Genomic DNA, 20,634 nt, shown 5'->3' with positions numbered 1-20,634 from the left:
TTTTTCCTTTTCATCTTCCTACCCAAGCCGACGGTTTTTCCCATCTCACCTGAGCACCTCATCCCCTCCCAACCTCCACGGCCAAAGCCCCACCCGAGCCCCTTCCTCCCCTCTCAAAACCCACGGCTAGAGCCCTCAGCCGAGCCCTTGCCGCCGGCCATACATCCATAGCCGCCGGCTTTGTCCACCCGCAACCCTCTCATCTTGTGTTTCCTAATTGGGCCTAAGATTATTTGGAATAGATTTTGAAATTCAAAATTTGAGTTGATTTCAAAATCTTTCCTAAATTAACTTTTCTAGTTTAGGAAAGTATTTATTTAGAGCTATTTGAAATTTAAAATTCAAGTGGATCTTAAAAAAATATTTCCTAATATCAATCCCCAATTTTAGAAACCTTAATACAATACATTACTTGCTCCTTGATCCATGCATGCCGCTGGCCCCCATAGAGGGAATTTGGGGATTAGTTTCCTAATGCCCCTCTAAACCTCTTTAGAAATATTTCTAATTTTCCCCCTCCACCTCCTTAGCCGAAATTTCCCTCTCTTTTGTTTAAAATTGTTTCCAAAGTGAACCCTTTACTTTTGGAAACAAAATTAAACCCTTCCCTCCCCATCTTGCTGTCGGCCTCCTTTCCCATACCCGCCCCTCTTCTTCTCCAATTCTCCCTTCTCTCAATAACTCTCCAACCTTCAAACTAAATCTAAAATTTTATTTCAGATTTCTCTTTTGGGCTCTTCCTCCTTTCAATTGCAAGAGAAACTTCTTTCTCTTCACTTGAACTCAAGAGCCCTATCAAGTGTTAAGAAGTTTCTACCATCAATCATCCATGAATGGTGGATCCGGCAATTGAATACGTCATAACTTGGGACGAAGACGGCTTCACCGACATCCTACGATCAACCTTCTTCGACGTGAACCCAAGGATTGACCACACCGTCGAAGACTACTTGGAGCGAATTCTAGATACCTTGGTGGACACTATTGACGAACACTTCGAAGGCGTCGAGTGGAGGATCTCCACCACTCCTTGACAAAAAGTTTCTCTTCCTCCTTGCATCTTATCTCTTTAGCCTAACTTCTCTTGGTTTGATTGCAGTCACGACGGACCCCTCTTCATTGCTCATGCTAAAGCTTAGTAAACGTAGGATTTGAGTGTACCTCTATGTTTTCTAATTCTCATTGTTAGACTAGGGATTACTTTGAAAACTACTACTTGTCGTTGTATTGTTTTCTATTTATTTTGGAAGTATTCAAACTCTTGTCATGTGATTTAGCCTAAACGGATGTAACCACTATTTATTTTGATTCATTGTTTTAAATTGCTAGTAGTTTGCTCTAAAATTATTCTAATCACAAGTTGTGCGAAATTCAAATGAACTAAGAGCATTTTATTTACGTAGTCCTGCATCATTCTTTGACTGAGACACCTATCACTTATGTTTGGGTTGCATTCTCTAGAATGTATTTATATTATTCCAACCATCTATTTTATGCTCCCGGTATTCTATATTTGGTTAACGTTTACAAGTGGATGTTGGTATAACTTATCTATCTATGCTTTTTGTACCTAGACTTTTGGTCAAATTTAGCATTCCTTAGTTTGAAAAGGAGGTGTGGATTTGTTCCTTATTTAGTGCATATTGGCAGAAGGTTTAATTTGAAGGCATCCCACCTCTTTGATCTTCTTGTGAAATTTTTAGGCATAATAAATCTAAATGTTAACAATCAGGCACATTTGGATGTGAGGGAATCTAAAGATCAAGTGCAAGACATACAATTTAATGATCAAAACTCGCCTTACACCACTAGGTGAGTGGTACTCCATTAGATGTAGTCTACACTCAACATGGAACCAAGTTTAGTCTCCTTTGTAATTCGAGGCTATTATGCCTGCTCCTTTTAATATCTCGGAATTGTTCACTGCATCATCTACATGCATTATCATTGATATTAATATGCCTATTCTTGAAACATTTCATCTCCTTCTAATTTATGAAGACATTAATGATCATGATTTTTAGCAATCTTTTGATTTAGATGAGAATATTCAGAGTATTGATACTCCTGCGGATAAGAAGTTTCAAATACTATTTACTAGCTAGGGTAGGAATAAAAAAACTATCTTTTGTCTCTTGTTTTCACCAGGCTTAAAGCAAGACATTTCAAATGTATTTTTATAGTTTTCATAATCTAAAGAATTTTAATCATTGGCGATCATGCTATCTTTATTTTGTTTTTGTATTATTTTTCTTTGGCATTTCTTGGTAATTGCCCTTCTTGTAATCATATCATTTTCTTGTTATGATAGTGTGCTTAAAAAAAGTATTATTGACACTAGAAAAATCAACATATTGACGTGGTTGGGGAGAAGAGACTTCCCATTCTCTTGCATCATCTTTAGTTGGCCTCATCAAAAGGATTGGTCTTATGCATAGATCCTTTACATGAAAACTACTTTCTAATAACTCAAGAAATACATGATAAGATATGCAAAATTAATATAAAAAATAAAGTTCTTTTCCAGCTTGATGCACAAAAACATTATTTATGGAAAAATAATGAAAGGTGGAGGGTTAAAAGATTATCTTTATTGGGGTTATATAGTGTATGAAGCAAGAGTTTGCATAAGTCCGTGGTGATGTGATGAGAAGCACCCTGTCTATCGAACAATTATTACGCCTCCGACCGAATGCAGAGAAACATTCGGTCGCAGGCAAAAATCGCGCGGTACCGAGGTGTACCGAGTTTTTTGAAAAACTCGGTACACCTCGGTACCGCGTAATTTTTGCCTGCGACTGAATGTTTCTCTCATTCGGTCGACCGAACCAAATAAAACTTCCTGTCTATCAGCTAGTTAAGTGTGAGCGTGCAAAGTTGGCTTGTGGTTTTCATGGTTTAGGTAGATGAGACTCCTAAGAGCAAGGAATTAATGAGCAAAAGTTGATGGTGGATTGAGAGATGACTAATCGAAAAGTGAGGTATCATTGAACTATGTGACATTGAACACTACATGCTTGATAATAGCCGAGAAATGGTCAAGAAGGTGTGTGGTCATTGGAGTGAGTGGTGACATGAAGCCCAAGAGAGCGAGACACCACTAGATTTCCTAGGGGTGGCATGTGGGGATTGCCTTCGAATGGTGGATGCACGACTATTCATATGGCACAGGGAGAAGAAGGCCAATGATTGCTTGTGCGTAAAGAAGGTGATACGCCTGACCGTTCCAGGAGGGACTGGTCTAGTCGGCCTAGCCCTTGGGTTGGCTCATCACCTGTAGCAAATGGAAGCCTGCTGTGCCGCAGGCTCAAAATTATGCCCCCTTGGGGTGGGGTCCACTGCTTAGGGAAGAGAGAGGAGGGGGGAGGGGGGTTGTTTAGTCCTTTTGTGTTATTTATGTTTTGTTTTAAATAGGAGTTTTGGTTTAGGGTTAGGGCATCTTGAATATTGCTGAATTTTCTATTTGATGCTTGGCATCTTGGGATCTAGCGGCGTCTAGAGATCTTGGAGGGATAGATCCTCCTCTCGAATAGAGGATCACTTGTATCTTGTTATTTTCTTGCATCTTCTAGCAGTCAAGAGTGTTTTTCTTGTGGTTTCTTTCATAAAAACCTAAAAATCTGCTTGGCGCAATTGTTGAAATTCTGATTTCAGTGATCAATTTTTGTTCTTTCCTATTGTTGCCTATCAAATTGGTATCAGAGCAGTTTTTGGGACTGTTTTTGGCTTGTTTTTGTGAAATCCTGCGGTTGTTTTTTATCCGAAGAGGGGCTGTTTTGCTATTTTTGAGGAAAAGAGGGGGATTGTGGTAGGAGAGGTGTGCTGATTTTGAAAGAAGAGGAGAAAGTGAAGATGGGTATGGGTATGAGTGTTGAAGGGAGGATTGTGTTATTTATGTTTTGTTTTAAATAGGAGTTTTGGTTTAGGGTTAGGGCATCTTGAATATTGCTGAATTTTCTATTTGATGCTTGGCGGCTTGGGCACTAGCGGCGTCTAGAGATTTTGGATGGATAGATCCTCCTCTCGAATAGAGGATCACTTGTATCTTGTTATTTTCTTGCATCTTCTAGCAGTCAATAGTGTTTTCCTTGTGGTTTCTTTCATAAAAACCTAAAAATCTGCTTGGCGCAATTGTTGAAATTCTGATTTTAGTGATTAATTTTTGTTCTTTCCTATTGTTGCCTATCAAATTGGTATCAAAGCAGTTTTTGGGTTGTTTTTGTGAAATCCTGCGGCTGATTTTTATCCGAAGAGGGGCTGTTTTGCTATTTTTGAGGTTAAGATCTAGATTTTTGAGTCCAAGAAAATCCGGGTATCGATGGAGGCCATGGAAGTGGATGCGTTGGAAGAACGTCTTGAAGGAGAGATGAGCCAAATTAAAGCAACGGCGGAGAATCGAATATCTTCCATGGAAGGCAAATTTTTCGATCTTTATGAGATGATGAAGAAGATATTGGACAATCAAAATCAAACGGCGGCATCGAAGGCAAGAGGTATGGTAGGGAGAAATTCTAATTCTGAAATTTGTACGAGTGAAAATGATGTGGAGATCATAGAGGAGAGAGGTGGAAGGTATGGGGAGAGACGTGGTTATGGGGGGAATGATCCAAGGGGGACTTACTAGGAAGGAGAATAGGGGGATTGTGGTAGGAGGGGTGTGCTGATTTTGAAAGAAGAGGAGAAAGTGAAGATGGGTATGGGTATGAGTGTTGAAGGGAGGATTGTGACACTTGGGGAGGACTAAATACTTGATGAGCCAAATGTAAGCAATGATGGAGGATCGAATATCTTCCATGGAAGGCAAATTTTTCGATCTTCATGAGATGATGAAGAAGATATTGGACAATCAAAATCAAACGGAGACATCGAAGGCAAGAGGTCTGGTAGGGAGAAATACTAATTCTAAAATTCGTGGGAGTGAAAATGATGCGGAGATCATAGAGGAGAGAGGTGGAAGGTATGGGGAGAGACGTGGTTTTGGGGGGAATGATCCAAGGGGGACTTACTAGGAAGGAAAAGAGGGGGATTGTGGTAGGAGGGGTGTGCTGATTTTGAAAAAAGGGGAGAAAGTGAAGATGGGTATGAGTATGAGTATTGAAGGGAGGATTGTGACACCTGGGGAGGACTAAATACTTGGGGAAGAGGAAATTATGGAGGAATCAAAGGAAATGGGAGAGATCCTAAGGTCCGGAAGCTAAAGATTCTCATTTTTGATCGGGAGGATGCACATTGGTGGATTTACAAGGTAGATAGGTATTTCGCCGTTAATGGGTTGACGGAGGAGGAGAAATGATGACAACTGGCTTATGTTTGGAAGGGAAAGCTTTGTTTTGGTACTAGTGGAGGGGCATGAGGAGGCCCATATGGAGTTGGAGGGAGTTCTAAGATTATTTATTGGAATGTTTTCGAATCGACAAGGGTGGGGACTTCCATGAGTAGTTCTTTGCACTAGTACAGGAAGGCTAAGTGAAAGATTATCGTGAGAGATTTGAGTGCCTGGTGAGTTAATTGGATCGACTATTGGAGACTATTGTGGAGGGAAATTTCATGAATGGACTCAAATCAGAGATATGGGAAGCAATAAGGGTCATGAGGCCTTGTGACTTGGGAGAGGTTGTGGAGTTGGCATAATTGGTGGAGGATCAGAAGTACCAGGAGAGGGGAGTCAGAGGCAACAGTTAAGGAGGCTCTTATAGGATGACTACCACCCTCTTAGCACGCAAGGGTTCTGCATCGAGCCACATTTGGGAGACTCAAAGGGAGAAGCTAGGAGGAAATTGGGGGGGGGGGGGGGGGGAGGGACTTCAAAAGGATGATGGAGAGGGATATATAGGTGAAGAGGGCGAAGATACCATGCTTCAGATGTGATTAGAAGTACACTCCATGGCATATATGCAAGGACCGAACTCTTCAATTCTCACTGTTTGTGATGACGAGAAAACTGAGGAAGGTGAGAGTGAGGCAGGGAGAGAGAGAGAGAGGAGGACAAGCTGCATCTGGATGTGACAGAGGTCTCCCTGAATTCAATGGTAAGATTCAATCCGAGTCATATCATGAAGTTGAAGGGGGAAATAACAGACATGGAGGTGGTGGTGTTGATTGACAATGGGGCTACCCACAATTTCATCTCCAACAAGGTCGTGGACCAATTGGGGGTGACATTTGTGGACACAAAGAGTTATGGAGTGATGGTGCGTACTGGGAAGGTGAAGATGGACCAGGGGATATGTCGGAGAGTATTGTTGACCATACATGGGGTTCAGGTAAGGGAGAATTTTCTACTATTGGAGTTAGGGAGCACTGATGTCATTCTAGGGATGAAGTTCCTGCAGACCTTGGGGGACACCAAGGTTAACTGGGGAGCATTGACGATGGAGTTGATGGTGGAAGGGAGAAGGGTAGTGATCAGGGGAGATGCAGTGCTCTCCAAAGCCATGGTATCACTTAAAATTGTGGTGAGGAGCATATAAGAGGTGGGGAAAGATTATCTGGTAGAGCTACATAGGCTGGAGGGGATCAGATTAGAGGAGGGGTGGGTACATTCCTCTTTTAGTACAACTATTAATTTAACATTTCAGCAAGATTTTTCAACCACCTCAGGGATTGCCACTACCAAGGGAGCAAGAGCACGCTATTACCTTGAGGGAAGGTGTGTCACCTATCAGTATCAGGCCTTACCGCTATCCTCAATTTCAGAAGGATGAAATTGCAAAGTTGATCAGAGAGATGCTGGAAACATGGATTATCAGGCCCAGTGTGAGTCATTTTTCTAGCCCAGTGTTACTAGTTAAGAAACAGGATAGGAGTTGGAGGTTCTGCGTGGACTATAGGGTAGTGAATAAGGAAATTGTGCCATACAAGTTTTATATCCTAGTGATAGATAAGTTATTGGATGAGCTGAATGGTGCAGCTATTTTCACCAAGATAGATCTGAAGTCAGGGCACCATCAAATTAGAATGAAAAGGGTGGATGCGCCTAAGGCTGCTTTCAGAACTCATAAGGGGCATTATGAATTCCTAGTTATGATTTTTAGCCGTACTAATGCCCCAACCATTTTCCAGTCCCTCATGAACAAGGTTTTCCAACCCTATCTCAGGCATTTTGTGTTGATATTTTTTTATGATATTTTGGTCTACAACAGGTCAGATGAGGAGTATTGATAGCACTTGAGTATGGTTTTAGAGGTGTTACAAGAGCATCGGCTGAGGGCTAATATGAAGATATGTTGCTTTGGTCAGGCCAATGTGGAGTATTTGGGACATGTAGTCTCTCATGAGGGTGTAGTTGCGGATCAGACCAAGATTGAGGCTATCTTGGGATGGTCACTTCCTAAGAATCTCAGGGAGCTGAGGGGATTTCCATGATTGACCGGCTACTACGAGAGGTTCGTGAAGGGTTATAACACCCTCTCATGGCCACTGACAGAACAATTGAAGAAGGATGATTTCTTGTGGGGGAAGGCGATCACATCAGCTTTTGAGAGGTTGAAGAGGTCATGACCACCACAGTACCGGTCTTGGCCCTACCAAATTTCACTCAGGTGTTCATAATGTAGATAGATGCCTCAGGGTATGAATTGGGGACAGTACTTATGTAGAGCCATCGACCCATCGCCTACTTCAGTCAGGCGTTGACAATTAGAGCCAGGCTGAAGTCAGTTTATGAGAGGGAGTTGATGGCCATTGTGTTAGCCATCCAGAAGTGGCGACCCTACTTGTTGGGTCGGCATTTCATTATTATGATGGACCAGCGGAGCTTGAAGTTGGAGCAGAGGAGCGCCAAATATGGCTGTCAAAGTTATTGGTATATGACTTTGAAATCAATGTATAGGCCAGGGATAGAGATTAAGGCAGCGGATTCCTTGTCCAAATGTATGGGGCAGTTACAGACGATAGTAGTGTCGATACCACTGATGCTAGATTGGGGGGGCCATTAAGGAAGAAAGTGTACGAGATGAGGAGTTGGGGAGAATTAGGGTAGATTTATTAAAGGATGGAAGTAGTCACCTAGGCTATTCTTTATTGTGTTTATACCACTGATGCTGGATTGTGGGGCCATTAAGGAAGAAAGTGCACGAGATGAGTTGGGGAGAATTAGGACAGATTTATTGAAGGATGGAAGTAGCCACTTGGGCCATTCTTTATAAGGGAAAATGCTTCTATACTAGAGGAGATTTGTAATGCCTAGGACATCAGTCCATATTCAACACCTACTCCAGGAGTTCAATATGAGCATTGTTGGGGGACATTCAGGGGTGCAGACGACATATAGGAGACTTCCTCATAATTGTATTGGAAGGGGATGCACATGGATGTGGAGGAGTTGGTAGCTAGTTGTGAGATATGTCAAAGGAATAAGTAAATGGCCATGGCTCCAAGAGGATTACTACAGGCCTTAGCTCTACTAGATCAGGCGTCGTAGGAGGTATCAATGGACTTCATCGATGGATTACCCTGATATGAAGGGTTCATAGTGATTTTAGTGGAAGTAGATAGATTGAGCAAGTATGTTCATTTTATTCCCCTACGACACCCCTACAAGATCGTGATAGTGGCATTTGCTTTCATCAGGGAGGTGGTTAGACTGCATGGGATACCAGAGTGGGATACCAGAGTGGGATACCAGAGTCTATAGTATCCGACAGGGATAAGGTGTTCCTCAGTCATTTTTAGAGGGAGTTATTCAGGCTACAAGGGACAATACAAAATAATAACACTGCTTACCACATATAGATAGATGAGTAGGCAAAGGTGGACAATAGGAGCTTGGAGACATACCTACGATTCTTCGTGTTGGAGACACCTCAACTACGGGGCCAAGTGGTTAGCGTGGGCAGAATATTGGTACAACACTTCATATTATCCGGCCTCTCATATGACCCCATTCAAAGTGTTATACGGACATGATCCACCTCACCTAGTGCATTTTGGGCATAGTAGCACCCTGATTTTTCATTAGAGTATTTGGAGGAGAGAGAAAGGGTGTTGGAATAATTGAAGATGCATATGTTGAGGACTCAACAGATTATGAAGAAACAATCGGATGGGCACAAGAAGGTTATTTAGTTTGAAGCAGGGGATAGGGTGTTCCCGAAGCTGCAACCTTAAAAACAAAGGAAGTTCGCTACAGGAGGAACGAGAAGTTGGCTCCATGATATTTTGGCCCATATGAGATATTAGAGACCCCCGCCCCCACTGCCATGTTGACTATAAAATAAAAAAAAGATAAAATTTTGAATCAACGCGAAGCAATGCATTTGTCTCGACGTCCAATCTAACCGCACTTCGCTTGATATCCCCAAACAACATAAAGCTTCGCTTCTCTAGCTTCCCTCACGACACAAAACCACGGGAGTCCATTCGCTCTCATCATTCGAAAACCACTTCACTCTCTCTCTTCCCTCTCGTCTCTCTGTGTTGTTCAAAGGAGCCGAACCTCATTGTCTCCCACAATAACACGTAGAAAGAAGGAAGCCATGCCAAATCTTACCATCAGCCTCCTCCTGTCTCAACGTACAAGCTGACATCCTCATCCGACGCCGAGGCCTTGATCGACCCTGCTCGCGACTCTCAGGCCCTAACTCGACGTCCCCCTGCTCGCAAGCCTCTGCTCGATCATGCCCTAGCCTGATGTGCGCTCTCTCTTTATATGGTTGTATGTAATGTTATATATATAATTATATAATGTTATAAGAAAAGAAAAAAAAAGTGACTTTCAAACAAGTGTTGAAGGTCTACACCATCGACCTTAGATTCGGTTAGGAATGTTCAAATCGATGACCCGCGCGATCAATTTTAGATCTGGGTGGATGGTTTCAAATTGAAGACCTCGTGTTGTCAACCTTTGGTCCGTCGGGATGGTTTTAAATCAAAGACCCTACGCCGTCGACCTTAGCTCCATGTAGGAAGAAATTATGGTAGATACTGTCCCGATTTCTCCCTCGGTGGGGAGGAGACGTCGAGAGGTTGCTGAAATTTTCTCAAAAATTTAAAAGAAATTCAATTTGAATGTTGATTCAACTAAATTGTTAAAATTGACTTTTAAATATTAATTAACTAATTTAGTTAGTTAATGTTTAATAAAAATTAATTGATTAAGATTAATCAAAATAATTGATTAATTGAGATCATTAAAGTTGCCTATATCGTCAAATGCATGGGAACTGAGAAACTACAAACACTCATTCTCCTTTAGTCCCTTTAAATCTAAATATTTCCTTCTTTAATGACCTTTGCAATCATCATTGGGATTAACCTTATTTGAATCGTTACTAAGAGCCTATTATCAAAAAATTCGATAAGAACATAGGAGTGAGTATATTCTTCCATTTGCTTTTATGCTATTTCTCATCATTCCCTCAAATGTCATCTCGTATGAATGAGAGCTTCTTGAATGTTATCATTTCATTCCAAAGACTATTTTGAAGAGCCTCGAATGTCTTCAAATGAGATTGTTTCGAATGTCTCTAAATGAGATCTCGCTTTAAAATATTCCAACATAGATTATGCTGGATAGTAAACTTTGAATTGTTGTGACATTTCAAATGCTATTCTACTTTGAAACTTTAGACGTCTCTGATTGTCAAAACATTATCTCTCTTCCTTCAGTTAATGAAACAGCAAAACTTGCAATAAATTATTTCATTAATTGATTATTCAAAATTAATTAACTAATTAAAATTAATTGGTTAATTTTACATCCGAGAGCATTTTAAATGAAAATTTTAAATAACGAGAACTTTTAATTTTGAGACTTTTAAAGTATAAGAGTTAAAAATAATGCAAGAAGAGAAATATTGTTTTTTTCACTAATCATATATATACAAGAAAATTCAACTCTCACAACAACTCTTAAAATTCCCCACAACACGAACTGACACTCTCTAACAGAAATAAAACACCTTGCAATCTCTCCAAAGTCTCTCTTGTATGAGCTCCTGCAGCTACCTGTAGGCTCTATTCTCTGCAATTGCAAGCCCTGGCTATTGTAATTACTGGCTACGATTACCTACAAACAAGCAAATGAATAATCAGTACATCATAAATAAATTGAATGAATGCTGATAAATCTAAGCTATTGCAGGTAGAACAAAATACGGGAAGTGTGTAAAAAGCAACAAACAAACGACAGTGCTAAAGTAGAGTAACAGACTACTATGGTAGGAAAAATCTACGAGCACAAAATAAAAATAACACACTACTAAAAGCTAAACAAACTACTTACAATTAAGTGTCAAAATCACAAACTCAGACCAACTCACAAACCTCTCAATCTCTCCAAGTAACAAATTCTAAACAACTGGCATCCTCTCAACAAACACAATGAAATTCAAATCCTTGGGCAGCCTCATCTATAAGAACTTGGTTGTAAGACTCATTATCCAGCAACTTTCAAAGGAAATAAGTAAGCCCGACATTAGGGGAAAGTTTTAGGTATAATTAACCTAACCCCCCTAACCCCCAATTAAAAAACTGGCCACTTCTAATAGAAGTCGTAAGTATGACCTCCGAGGGAAATGTTTAGGTGATAATACAACCCTAGACTTCTCACTTGGGTATCCTAGTCTATAGGATTAGGTTATAAGACCCGCTTTAAGGCAACTTCTTAAGGAAAATAATAAGACCTACCCCAAATCCAAACAAAATCCCCGGGCAGCCTTGTTGTAGAGTTAGGTTGTAAGACTCATCTTTGGGCAACTCATAAATAGAGCAGTAAGCCCTATTAAAATTTAAATCCCCTGGCTACTTTCTATGATAGTTTTAAAACCTGTCAACCAAATCAATTTCTGGGTATTCTAATAGATGTAAACCCCAAAACACCTCCAAAAATTAAAACTCACATCTAACAACTTCAGTTTACTCAGGATCCCTGAGAGGAGGCAACCCATTACTGCTAATCAGATTTTCTACACACTATGGTCAATAATTGTTAGCGTTGGTAGACTGAAATCTACGGTATAGCCGGGATGATGGAACCATGGAATCTTGATCGGGTTTACCTCCATTTTTCTCACTATTGAGACTAAAAATATCTAAAATTTATTCATCTTTAATCGAGAGTTCTCTCCTACATGTTAAGAGAGGTAATTAACTATGAGTGTTTGCGCTTATGGGAAGTAAGGACCTGAGATCTAATTAAACCCTGACACTACCCTCAGGAAAAATCTGGTTAACTACAATCTGACTTAAGGGAAATGGAATCCTACGGTTGCAAAGCAGGATTCATGCATTCATGCCATTTTCTTGAGCCAACACGCTTACACGCCACCATACATCCAATTTTTTATGTATCACAGTTGAGGAGAGCTGTAGGAGATCAAACAACGAGTTCAGAGTTGTCGGCAACATTGACTAAAGATTTGGAAGTGATATTGGAACCCCTTGAGCTACAAGGAGTGCGATAGAGAGGAGGTGATGTAGAACGTGGAGGTGGCTTTGCTAGGGAGAAGGAAGAATTTGGAAATTCTCAGATTTTCTTCCCAAAATCAGCTTTAGAAATCTTGGACAGCAGTTCTCCAACTTTTAGGATTTCTGAGCAGCAATCCCACTTAGAAAAAATATCAAGCTTACGTGATCAATTGGAGGAAAGGAAGTGATGTAAGGGATTGAGAGTTCCCTTGCTGTTCTCTCCTTCTCTAGAGTTAATTTTGAGAGTTATGAGAGGGAGCTGGGCGGTTAGAGAGAGGGGAGGTAAGAGCAGGCCGGCTGCATGCAATGTTTAAAATTGCGTAATCGGGTATTGAGGCGTTTTTCGTTCGTGAGGCGAGGCGTAAGCCTCAAGGCGTTTTGAGGCGTAAGCCTCAAAATTAAAAAATCGCTTAAATATAAAATGATAAATTTTATATATACTATGAGTAAATAATATATAAAATATAAAAATATACAAGATATGAAGTGAAATCAAAATATCCCAATAATAAGATAACATGAAATATAGTCAAACTCAAACTCCATCTTTCCCAAATCATAGTATTCTTTTCATTAACATATAATTCCAAAAATAAATAGCAATGACATATCACATAAGAACTCATAAGTCATCAGCACTATCATCACCATGTTTAAAAATGTGCAATTAGATATTGAGGCTTTTTTTTTTTTTGTAAGGCGAGGTGTAAGCCTCAAGGCATTTTGAGACGTGAGCCTTATAATAAAAAAATTATGTTAAGTGCAAATAAATGTTAAAAGTAAATTTTTATATAATACTCAAATAATATGTTAAAAAATGGCAACGGGTTAGAGGTTAAGGAAGTTGAGAGGAAGTTGCTGCGACTAGGGGGTACACAAAGTGTGATTTGTTTGCGGCTTTACTTCAGGATTTATGTAAGTTTTAATATATATTGGGTGAGGCGTAAGCCTCGAGCCAGTGAGGCGAGGCGCGCCTTAAGGCGGGCCTCAACCAACTTGAGGCGCTAGCCTCATAAAAAAAAACTTGAGGCGTAAGCCTCAAGGCGCTTTTCACTGGAATTGCGCAAAGGCGGGCCTCAAGGCGAGCCTCATATTGCGCAATTTTAAACCATGGCTGCATGAGGGAAGGAGGGAACAACGGAAGGGTCTGAGAGATACGGAGACGGACTCAACTTCCAAATGTCGTTTCCAAAAATCTGAAAGTAATCTCAGCTTTTCTCCAGTAATTTAGAAGAAATTTCAGTTTATGCAAAGTAAAAATAGGAGCTTGGAAGAAGAGAGCTCAAGGCTTCAAAGTGCTTGGCTTAGGTAGAGGGAGAGAGGTGATTGGAGAGAGAGGGAGGGGTGTCAAGCTGAGACAGGAAAGAAGCTGGGTGGCGGTTTGATAAACGGTGGGGAAGGAATTGGATTTCCTAAGTAAATTTCTTAAATTAGGAAACCAAATGAATTAAGACAGGTAATGGAAATCTCGGATGAGTGATGGAGGGGAGATTTGGTAATATTCTAAAGGGGAATAGGAGTCAATTAGGAAATCAATCCTAATTGGCCATATAGGGGGTCGGCAGCAAGCACAAGCTATGTGGAATTTAATTAGGCTAATTAAGACTTCTTAATTTGGTTTGAAAAGATTAGGAAAGAGAATAATTCACTCCAATTTAAATTTCAAATTCAAATGGATGTAAATTACGAACTTTCCTAAAATAGAGGAACCAAATTAGGAAAGAATTTGAAATTTGAATTTGAATAATTTCAAATTCAAATTAATTCCCTAAATTAACCCAACCAAATTAGGAAATCCCAAAGAGGGTGGGAGGAGGATCTCGGCCGGCGGCTAATGAGGTGGAGGTGAATCCGGCGGCCAAACGAAGATGGGGAGGAGGAAGAAGATGAAGATAATGACGAAGAGCAATAAGAATGAACAAAAGCAAATAAACAAAATATCAAAGATACAACCGCGAGCCCAGACACATCCTGCGGCTGACGGGTACTACGTTTCCCTTCTCCAAGGGACTTCACGCCACGAGCCCGGACCCATCCTGCGGCTGGTGGAAACTCCGACTCCCTCCCATAGGGATTTCACTAACGTTCTTCCCAAAGAACCCAAGTGCAAAACACAATTTTTTTTATTAATAATCTATCATCTCCTAATACAAGAGCAAATGCCTCTATATATAGGCCTTAAAAGAAACTAAAAGACAATTTTGCCCCTTGGGCTTACATAAAACAAATCCCTTAAGGGTAAAAAAGAAAAATGCATAATTAAATAAAAATTATAATTAATAAAATAAGATAAAATGAAGGGATCTCGACCGTCGATCTTCAGCTCCTCCTCGGATAGGCATGGACTGTTGGATGTTCCGCATCAGGAGGGCTAAAGGAGGCGTTGATAAAGTGGAAGTCTTCCCAAATTTTGATGCTACATGCAAACCTTATGAGAGGGTGCAAGATCAATTCCCGTATTTTCACCTTCAGGACAAGATGGTTTTTTGGAAGCGGGGTATTGATATGCCTAGACTGGTCCAGGAGGGACTAGTCTAACCGACCCAGCTCTTGGGCAGGCTCATCACCTACAGCAGGCTCAAAATTCTACCGCCTTGGGGATGGGGTCCACTACTTAGGGAAGAGAGAGAGAGAGAGAGAGAGAGAGAGAGAGAGAGAGAGAGAGAGAGAGGGGCATTGTTTGGTCCTTTTGGGTTATTTTTATGTTTGTTTTGAATAGGAGTTTTGGTTTAGGGTTAGGGCATCTTGAATATTGCTGCATTTTTTGTTTGGTGCTTAGCGTCTTGGGCTCTAGCGGCATCTAGAGATTTTGGAAGGATAGATCCTCCTCTCGAATAAAGTATCACATGTATCTTCTAGCAATCAAGTGTGTTTTCCTTCTGTTTTCTTTCATAAAATCTGCTTGGTGCAATTGTTGAAATTCTGTTTTCAGTGATTAATTTTATTCTTTCCTATTGTTGCCTACCAGAAGGCTGGTGTTGAAGTTACACGTGGCAACAAAACATAAAAGAGGATTTTGAAATCATGGCTTATGTGCGCCAGCTCTTTGTAGAGATTGGTGAATGGTGGCCTTATTGTTGAGGTTGGTGGTATGGAGGAGATAGGAGAGTCCTGTTTGTGGAGAAGCGATGTAGAGTGAAAATCTTTTGTTTATTTGTTTCTATGGAGTTTTTTTATGGAAGAGAGTATGATAAGAAAGTGTTTTGGAGAGAGGTACCTGTAGGGTGGAGGCTTGCTCTAGGTTTGTAAGCTTGGTGTAAGAGGGATAGCATATATATGTTAGGTTTATTTTGAATGTTTCAGTCATTTTGAAGAATTGGAGGCGTGTGCGGCGTATTAGAACAGCATGTAAAGATTAAAGTTGCTTTTTGATGATATAGAGATGTTAGCCTTTTTTTTTAATTAGTTGGAGTGGTGGAGTTAGGTTTTGGAGATGTGATAGATTTACGTATTAGAGATTTTATAGAGGCGTGGGTTTGTAGGAGATTTTGTAGGCATGTCCAAGAGAGACAATTGGAAGAAGGGGTTCAACTGCGTGAAAATATCCGAGGGATAGGGATATAGTGAGGAGAGAGAAAAGCAAGTGGGTGGATTAAGGTTCTGATATCATGTAGGAGGTTTGAATATTAACTTAATTTTTTCATTAAAACATTGAGAATATAGAGAAGTGTACAAGGTTATAAAAGAGGTTTTTCAGTATCAAATCTAGGCTGAAAACTAGTAAAAAATGAATAAAAGCAATGGAGAATAAAATAGTCTAAGATAATCATGCATTTATACATTTACAGAAGTAGCTTCTCGAAGTGTATTTTATATCGTAATGGTCCTGAAAATCACCAATTAACAGGCCTATGCCACCACAGGATGCTTGATCGGCAGGTCCTCTCGCCATGTGAACAACATGCTCTATTGCCACTTCTCTCCTTTGGGGCTATTAGTGAACATCCACTGCAGCAGATTTGTCACATTTGATGCGCTTCATGAATGATTCCTTATTTCTTGCTTAAACCATCAATAAACTGTACTAATTTAATTTAATCTTATTTTTACGTTACATTTTTTTGGGTAATTTCTTTACGTTTTCTCTATAAAAATCACCTGGTCAATTTCATATAAAATTCAACGAAGGTTCTAAGTTTTGTTAAAAATGCTTAATGCGTGTATTTTTTTAACTACACATCCTCTAAATTTCAGATAAGAGCCCTTGGAATGGAGGGAATGATACCTGAGATGCTCCAGCGTCTGGAAATGGCAGAAAAGATGTTACTGGAAATGGAGCCTCATAAAATAACTGATTTGTACAACATCGTTCTTCATGCACTTGTAGAAGCTGGACATGTAAGCTTTTCTTATAGATGGTGGATTCTTTAAATATTTAAGAGTGTACCAGTTAACAAACATCTACTCTTGTTCATATTTTAGTTATTGATTTGTTGTTGGTGTCTATTTTTTATTGTCACACCCTGGAATTTAAAGTCGAAGAATTTCCTTACACTCTTTTCTCTATTATCTATACTTTTCATTAACAATCAATACTCATTCATTTAAATCAGATAAATGTAGACATTCAGAACTGATTAATTGTATTAAAGAGAATCAATAACTAAGAAAAATATAATTCACATTACCTTTGTTAATAATTACAATCGACAACTAGAGTTTAAAACAATATATACAATAGTCACACTTGCTACAAAAGAATACATAAATTAAAGAATTGAGATAAACACTACATTAGCATCAATACATATATAGCCTCAAGCTGTAAGCTCTTTACCTTTACCTAAAATCACATAAAATCACATAATGAGCATAAAAGCCTAGCAAGTAATCAAATTTCTATCATTATCTTCAATGCAAGGCTAAAGACTCAATATGCATTTTCTACTTTCGGTCATAAGTTAATATGAACAATAGAAAATCTCAAAATCCAATAATAAAATCAAGATGATAAGTGAAGTCAAAACAAATCTATCAAACTATAAGACACACGATAAATAGTACTATGTCAAAGAAGAATAGGTAAAGAGGATTATCACCTAATGAGTCATGTCAGTATGTTATACTATGTTGTATTAATGCCAGTATGATTTAAGTTATAATATTAATCAATTCAATGTACTATTATGTAAATGCAATCATAAATGCAACAGCTTTAATGTGGTATCCTTCCACCTCAATTATTGCCCTGTTGGGTATCAATCTTAATCTATGTCCAACTATCAATTAATTGGTATCGGTTAACCCTAATGATCACCCAGTTGAGTATTAGTCTTAATTAGGCCCAACTATCAACCAATTGATATTGGTCTTCATCTTTCAAGTTAACAACCAGCCTTTCATCGAGCCTCTCTTTCTTACGTACAAATGCTGCATTGTTATCAATGCCTTGTATGAAATATAGTTATTCATAAAATACAAGAAAATCTGCCAAATTTGTATATTATACATTTATTTCAAAAAATCATAGCTTTCAATTTAACTGGTGCAAATTCAATTTATGCCTGTCAAAATGTTCATATCGATGACATCTATCACATACTAAAGGTTACACGGTGAAAGTTTGCTAAAAATCAAAAAATCGCAAAAAAAGTTTTGATCAAATAAAAATGTATAAAACACAATCTATAAAATCACTGAAATAAGAGATAGGGTAATTGCTCCTTACAATGAGGTGAGTAAATTTCACAATTAGAGAAACTAACAAAAAATCTTTCGACGACCTCCAAATCTTAACTTTTTTTTTTCTCTCTCATCAAATTTCTCTCTAATTTCCCTTACAGGTTCTCTGTTAGCTGAAAATATGGGCTATTACATGTGTCCTTTTTTTTTATGCAGGGTCTGACCGCTATTGAATGCTTCCAAAGAATGAGATCATATGGTTTCCTAATTGATGCTGCTACATATCACATTATGATAGAGTGTTGTAGCTTAATTTCATGTTTCAGGTCGGCACTTGCATTAACGTCTTTGATGCTCCGTGATGGTTTCTTTCCACAGATAATGACTTACACGGCACTTGTGAAGGTATTTTGCTCTATAATTCTCAAATTGTGACCAAGTTAATTCTATATATTATTCTTAGGGAATAAAATTGTCTATGATATCCTAAACTAAAGTTTTAATCTGGATAGATCTTAAAGCTATTGAATTTATTTTGATAAAAGTGCAATATAAATTTTGATTGATTTTTCATATAGTACTAATCTTAAAAGAAATTTAATTACTCTGAGATCCATTTTGATCAAAAATTGATCATGATATTATAACTCTTTATTTATTTATTTTTATATTTATTGCAAAATAAATTTGGGTATCTTTTAGTTTTTTTTTAGTTCCAGTAATGGATTACAATATCTTTCTTGTAAGATCCTGCAGTTCTCGCAAACTTTCTGTATTTCCGTATTTTCTCGCCTGAATTGTTCTTAACTTTTTTTTTCTTTGAGGAAGTTAAAAAAAAAAAATCGAATTCCGTATTTCTTGCATTTGTCTGTTGAGTACTTCCATCTTAAATAATTTTAATTGCATTACAGGTTTTGCTAGCAATTGATGATTTCCAAGGAGCATTGGATATTTTTAACCAAGCAAGCTCTGATGAAATAAAACTTGATGTCCATTTATTCAATGAAATCCTTCAACAAGCATACGCAAAGATATCTTCAAAAGAAGTAGAAGAGCATACAGAGGTTATGCTCATTTATTTTCTAATTCTGTCATGTCTCACAAGCAGGAAAATTATTAGGTTCGGAGACCGAACGTAGAGATACGTCCGGACATCCACTTAAAATTTGACACGTAGAGTGTACTTTTGGCTCCGCTTTTTTGTGCGTTTTGCGTACGCTTTAGTTGCACTTTAATTACGCTTTGACTGCTCTTTTGTTGTGCTTTTGTACTGCGCTTTACCTGCACTTTAGTTGCGTTTTGACTGCTCTTTTGTTGTGCTTTTGTACTGTGCTTTACCTGTATTTTAGTTGCGCTTTGACTGCTCTTTTGTTGTCCTTTTTACTGCGCTTTTGGCGCACTTGACTTAAAGTTCCGTGGACATATTAAATATATAAAGTAAAAAATAAATCCAGCGTGTCCACTCCACGTGTCAACATTTTATTTGAGTCCGGACATACCTCTACGTCCAATCTCCGCACCTGCTATTTTTCCCTACAAGCAATACATGGATTCAACTGATTTTTATTCGTGGTATGATGAATCTAACAGGGACTAATTGATGTGATAGAAACTATCATCGAGCAAATGCACCATGACAAAGTCAAGCCTGATCCTTCAACCTGCACATACGCATTCTGTGCTTATACAGAACTTGATTTCCACAGCACAGCACTGGAAGCCCTGAGAGTACTGAGCCTGCGCATGATATCTGAGAATGATGACGATCTCCATGAAAAAAGGACTAGATTTGCAGATCTAGTCTGCAACGAAGATCCAGATGTTGAATCAAAAATAGTCTCCATCTTCAAAGGCGGCGACGAGTATCTTGCGACTGGTTTACTGAACCTAAGATGGTGCACATTCATGGCCGGTCATCCGTTATCATGGTCACCGGAAGAAAGCGTATGGGCTCAAAGGCTGTCATCTTCATATTTTAACAGGAAAAGAAATTCTGTGCATTTTCTCTAACCTGTTTGATCCATATTAGTAGACCTTCAAATTGGCATGGAAGGGTTTGCCACAAGCTCAGCAGAATAATTCTGGCAAGTTTGGGCAGTGGAGAACATTTTGTGAGTGACAGAGGCTTACTTATTAACCTTTCAAGGCAGGTAAGTTTTGAAGTGCATTATTCTTTGTACATAGTAGTTTATCAGTTATTTACTAAATATTCATTATTAACTTATGTGGTCTTCTGCGCCCTTCCTTTTATTTTGCTCGTGAATTCTTTGTATTTGCTGTTATTTTTGTATGCTGCTAAGTCTTACAAAGTGTTGTAGTGGAACCAAATATTGGCATTTAAAACTGTGAGTTTTTTATCTCCTATATTTTCTTATACAGTGACAAATTAAGAATTCAAAGGTTAGTGCTGTAAAATTTCGTTGGTCACATAAGCAGCAATCAAGGCAATGGTCTTCCGGTGCTGAGAGCATTGAGCAGCAAATTACCATGTTGAAGTGTATTTAGAGGCCCATTGAGAACTAACATTAATATTTAATTTTGCAAGCAATGCATAGCACAAAAGGAGACCAAGGATTTATTTGAGATTATTTTTTTATTACTTCT

At 38.8% G+C, this 20,634-nt stretch overlaps 1 protein-coding gene across 6 annotated transcripts in view; it reads left to right on the top strand.

Moving 5' to 3' along the window:
• The window catches only part of LOC110116556 (pentatricopeptide repeat-containing protein At1g76280), a 55,775-nt gene extending 35,383 nt beyond the window's left edge, over positions 1-20,392 (top strand). For all 6 annotated transcript variants that reach the window (XM_020850185.2, XM_020850180.2, XM_020850177.2 and 3 more), the window contains 4 exons: positions 16,603-16,746; positions 18,247-18,435; positions 18,942-19,094; positions 19,621-20,392. In XM_020850185.2, the coding sequence (XP_020705844.1) occupies positions 16,603-16,746; positions 18,247-18,435; positions 18,942-19,094; positions 19,621-20,040 (906 nt within the window). In that variant the 3' untranslated portion in view covers positions 20,041-20,392. The remainder of the gene's footprint in view (positions 1-16,602; positions 16,747-18,246; positions 18,436-18,941; positions 19,095-19,620) is intronic.
• The last annotated feature ends 242 nt before the right edge of the window (positions 20,393-20,634 follow it).

The sequence above is a fragment of the Dendrobium catenatum genome, unplaced genomic scaffold, assembly GCF_001605985.2.
Source record: "Dendrobium catenatum unplaced genomic scaffold, ASM160598v2 original_scaffold_76227, whole genome shotgun sequence".
NCBI classification, from domain to species: Eukaryota; Viridiplantae; Streptophyta; class Magnoliopsida; order Asparagales; family Orchidaceae; genus Dendrobium; species Dendrobium catenatum.
This window is presented reverse-complemented; position numbering and strand designations above follow the sequence as displayed.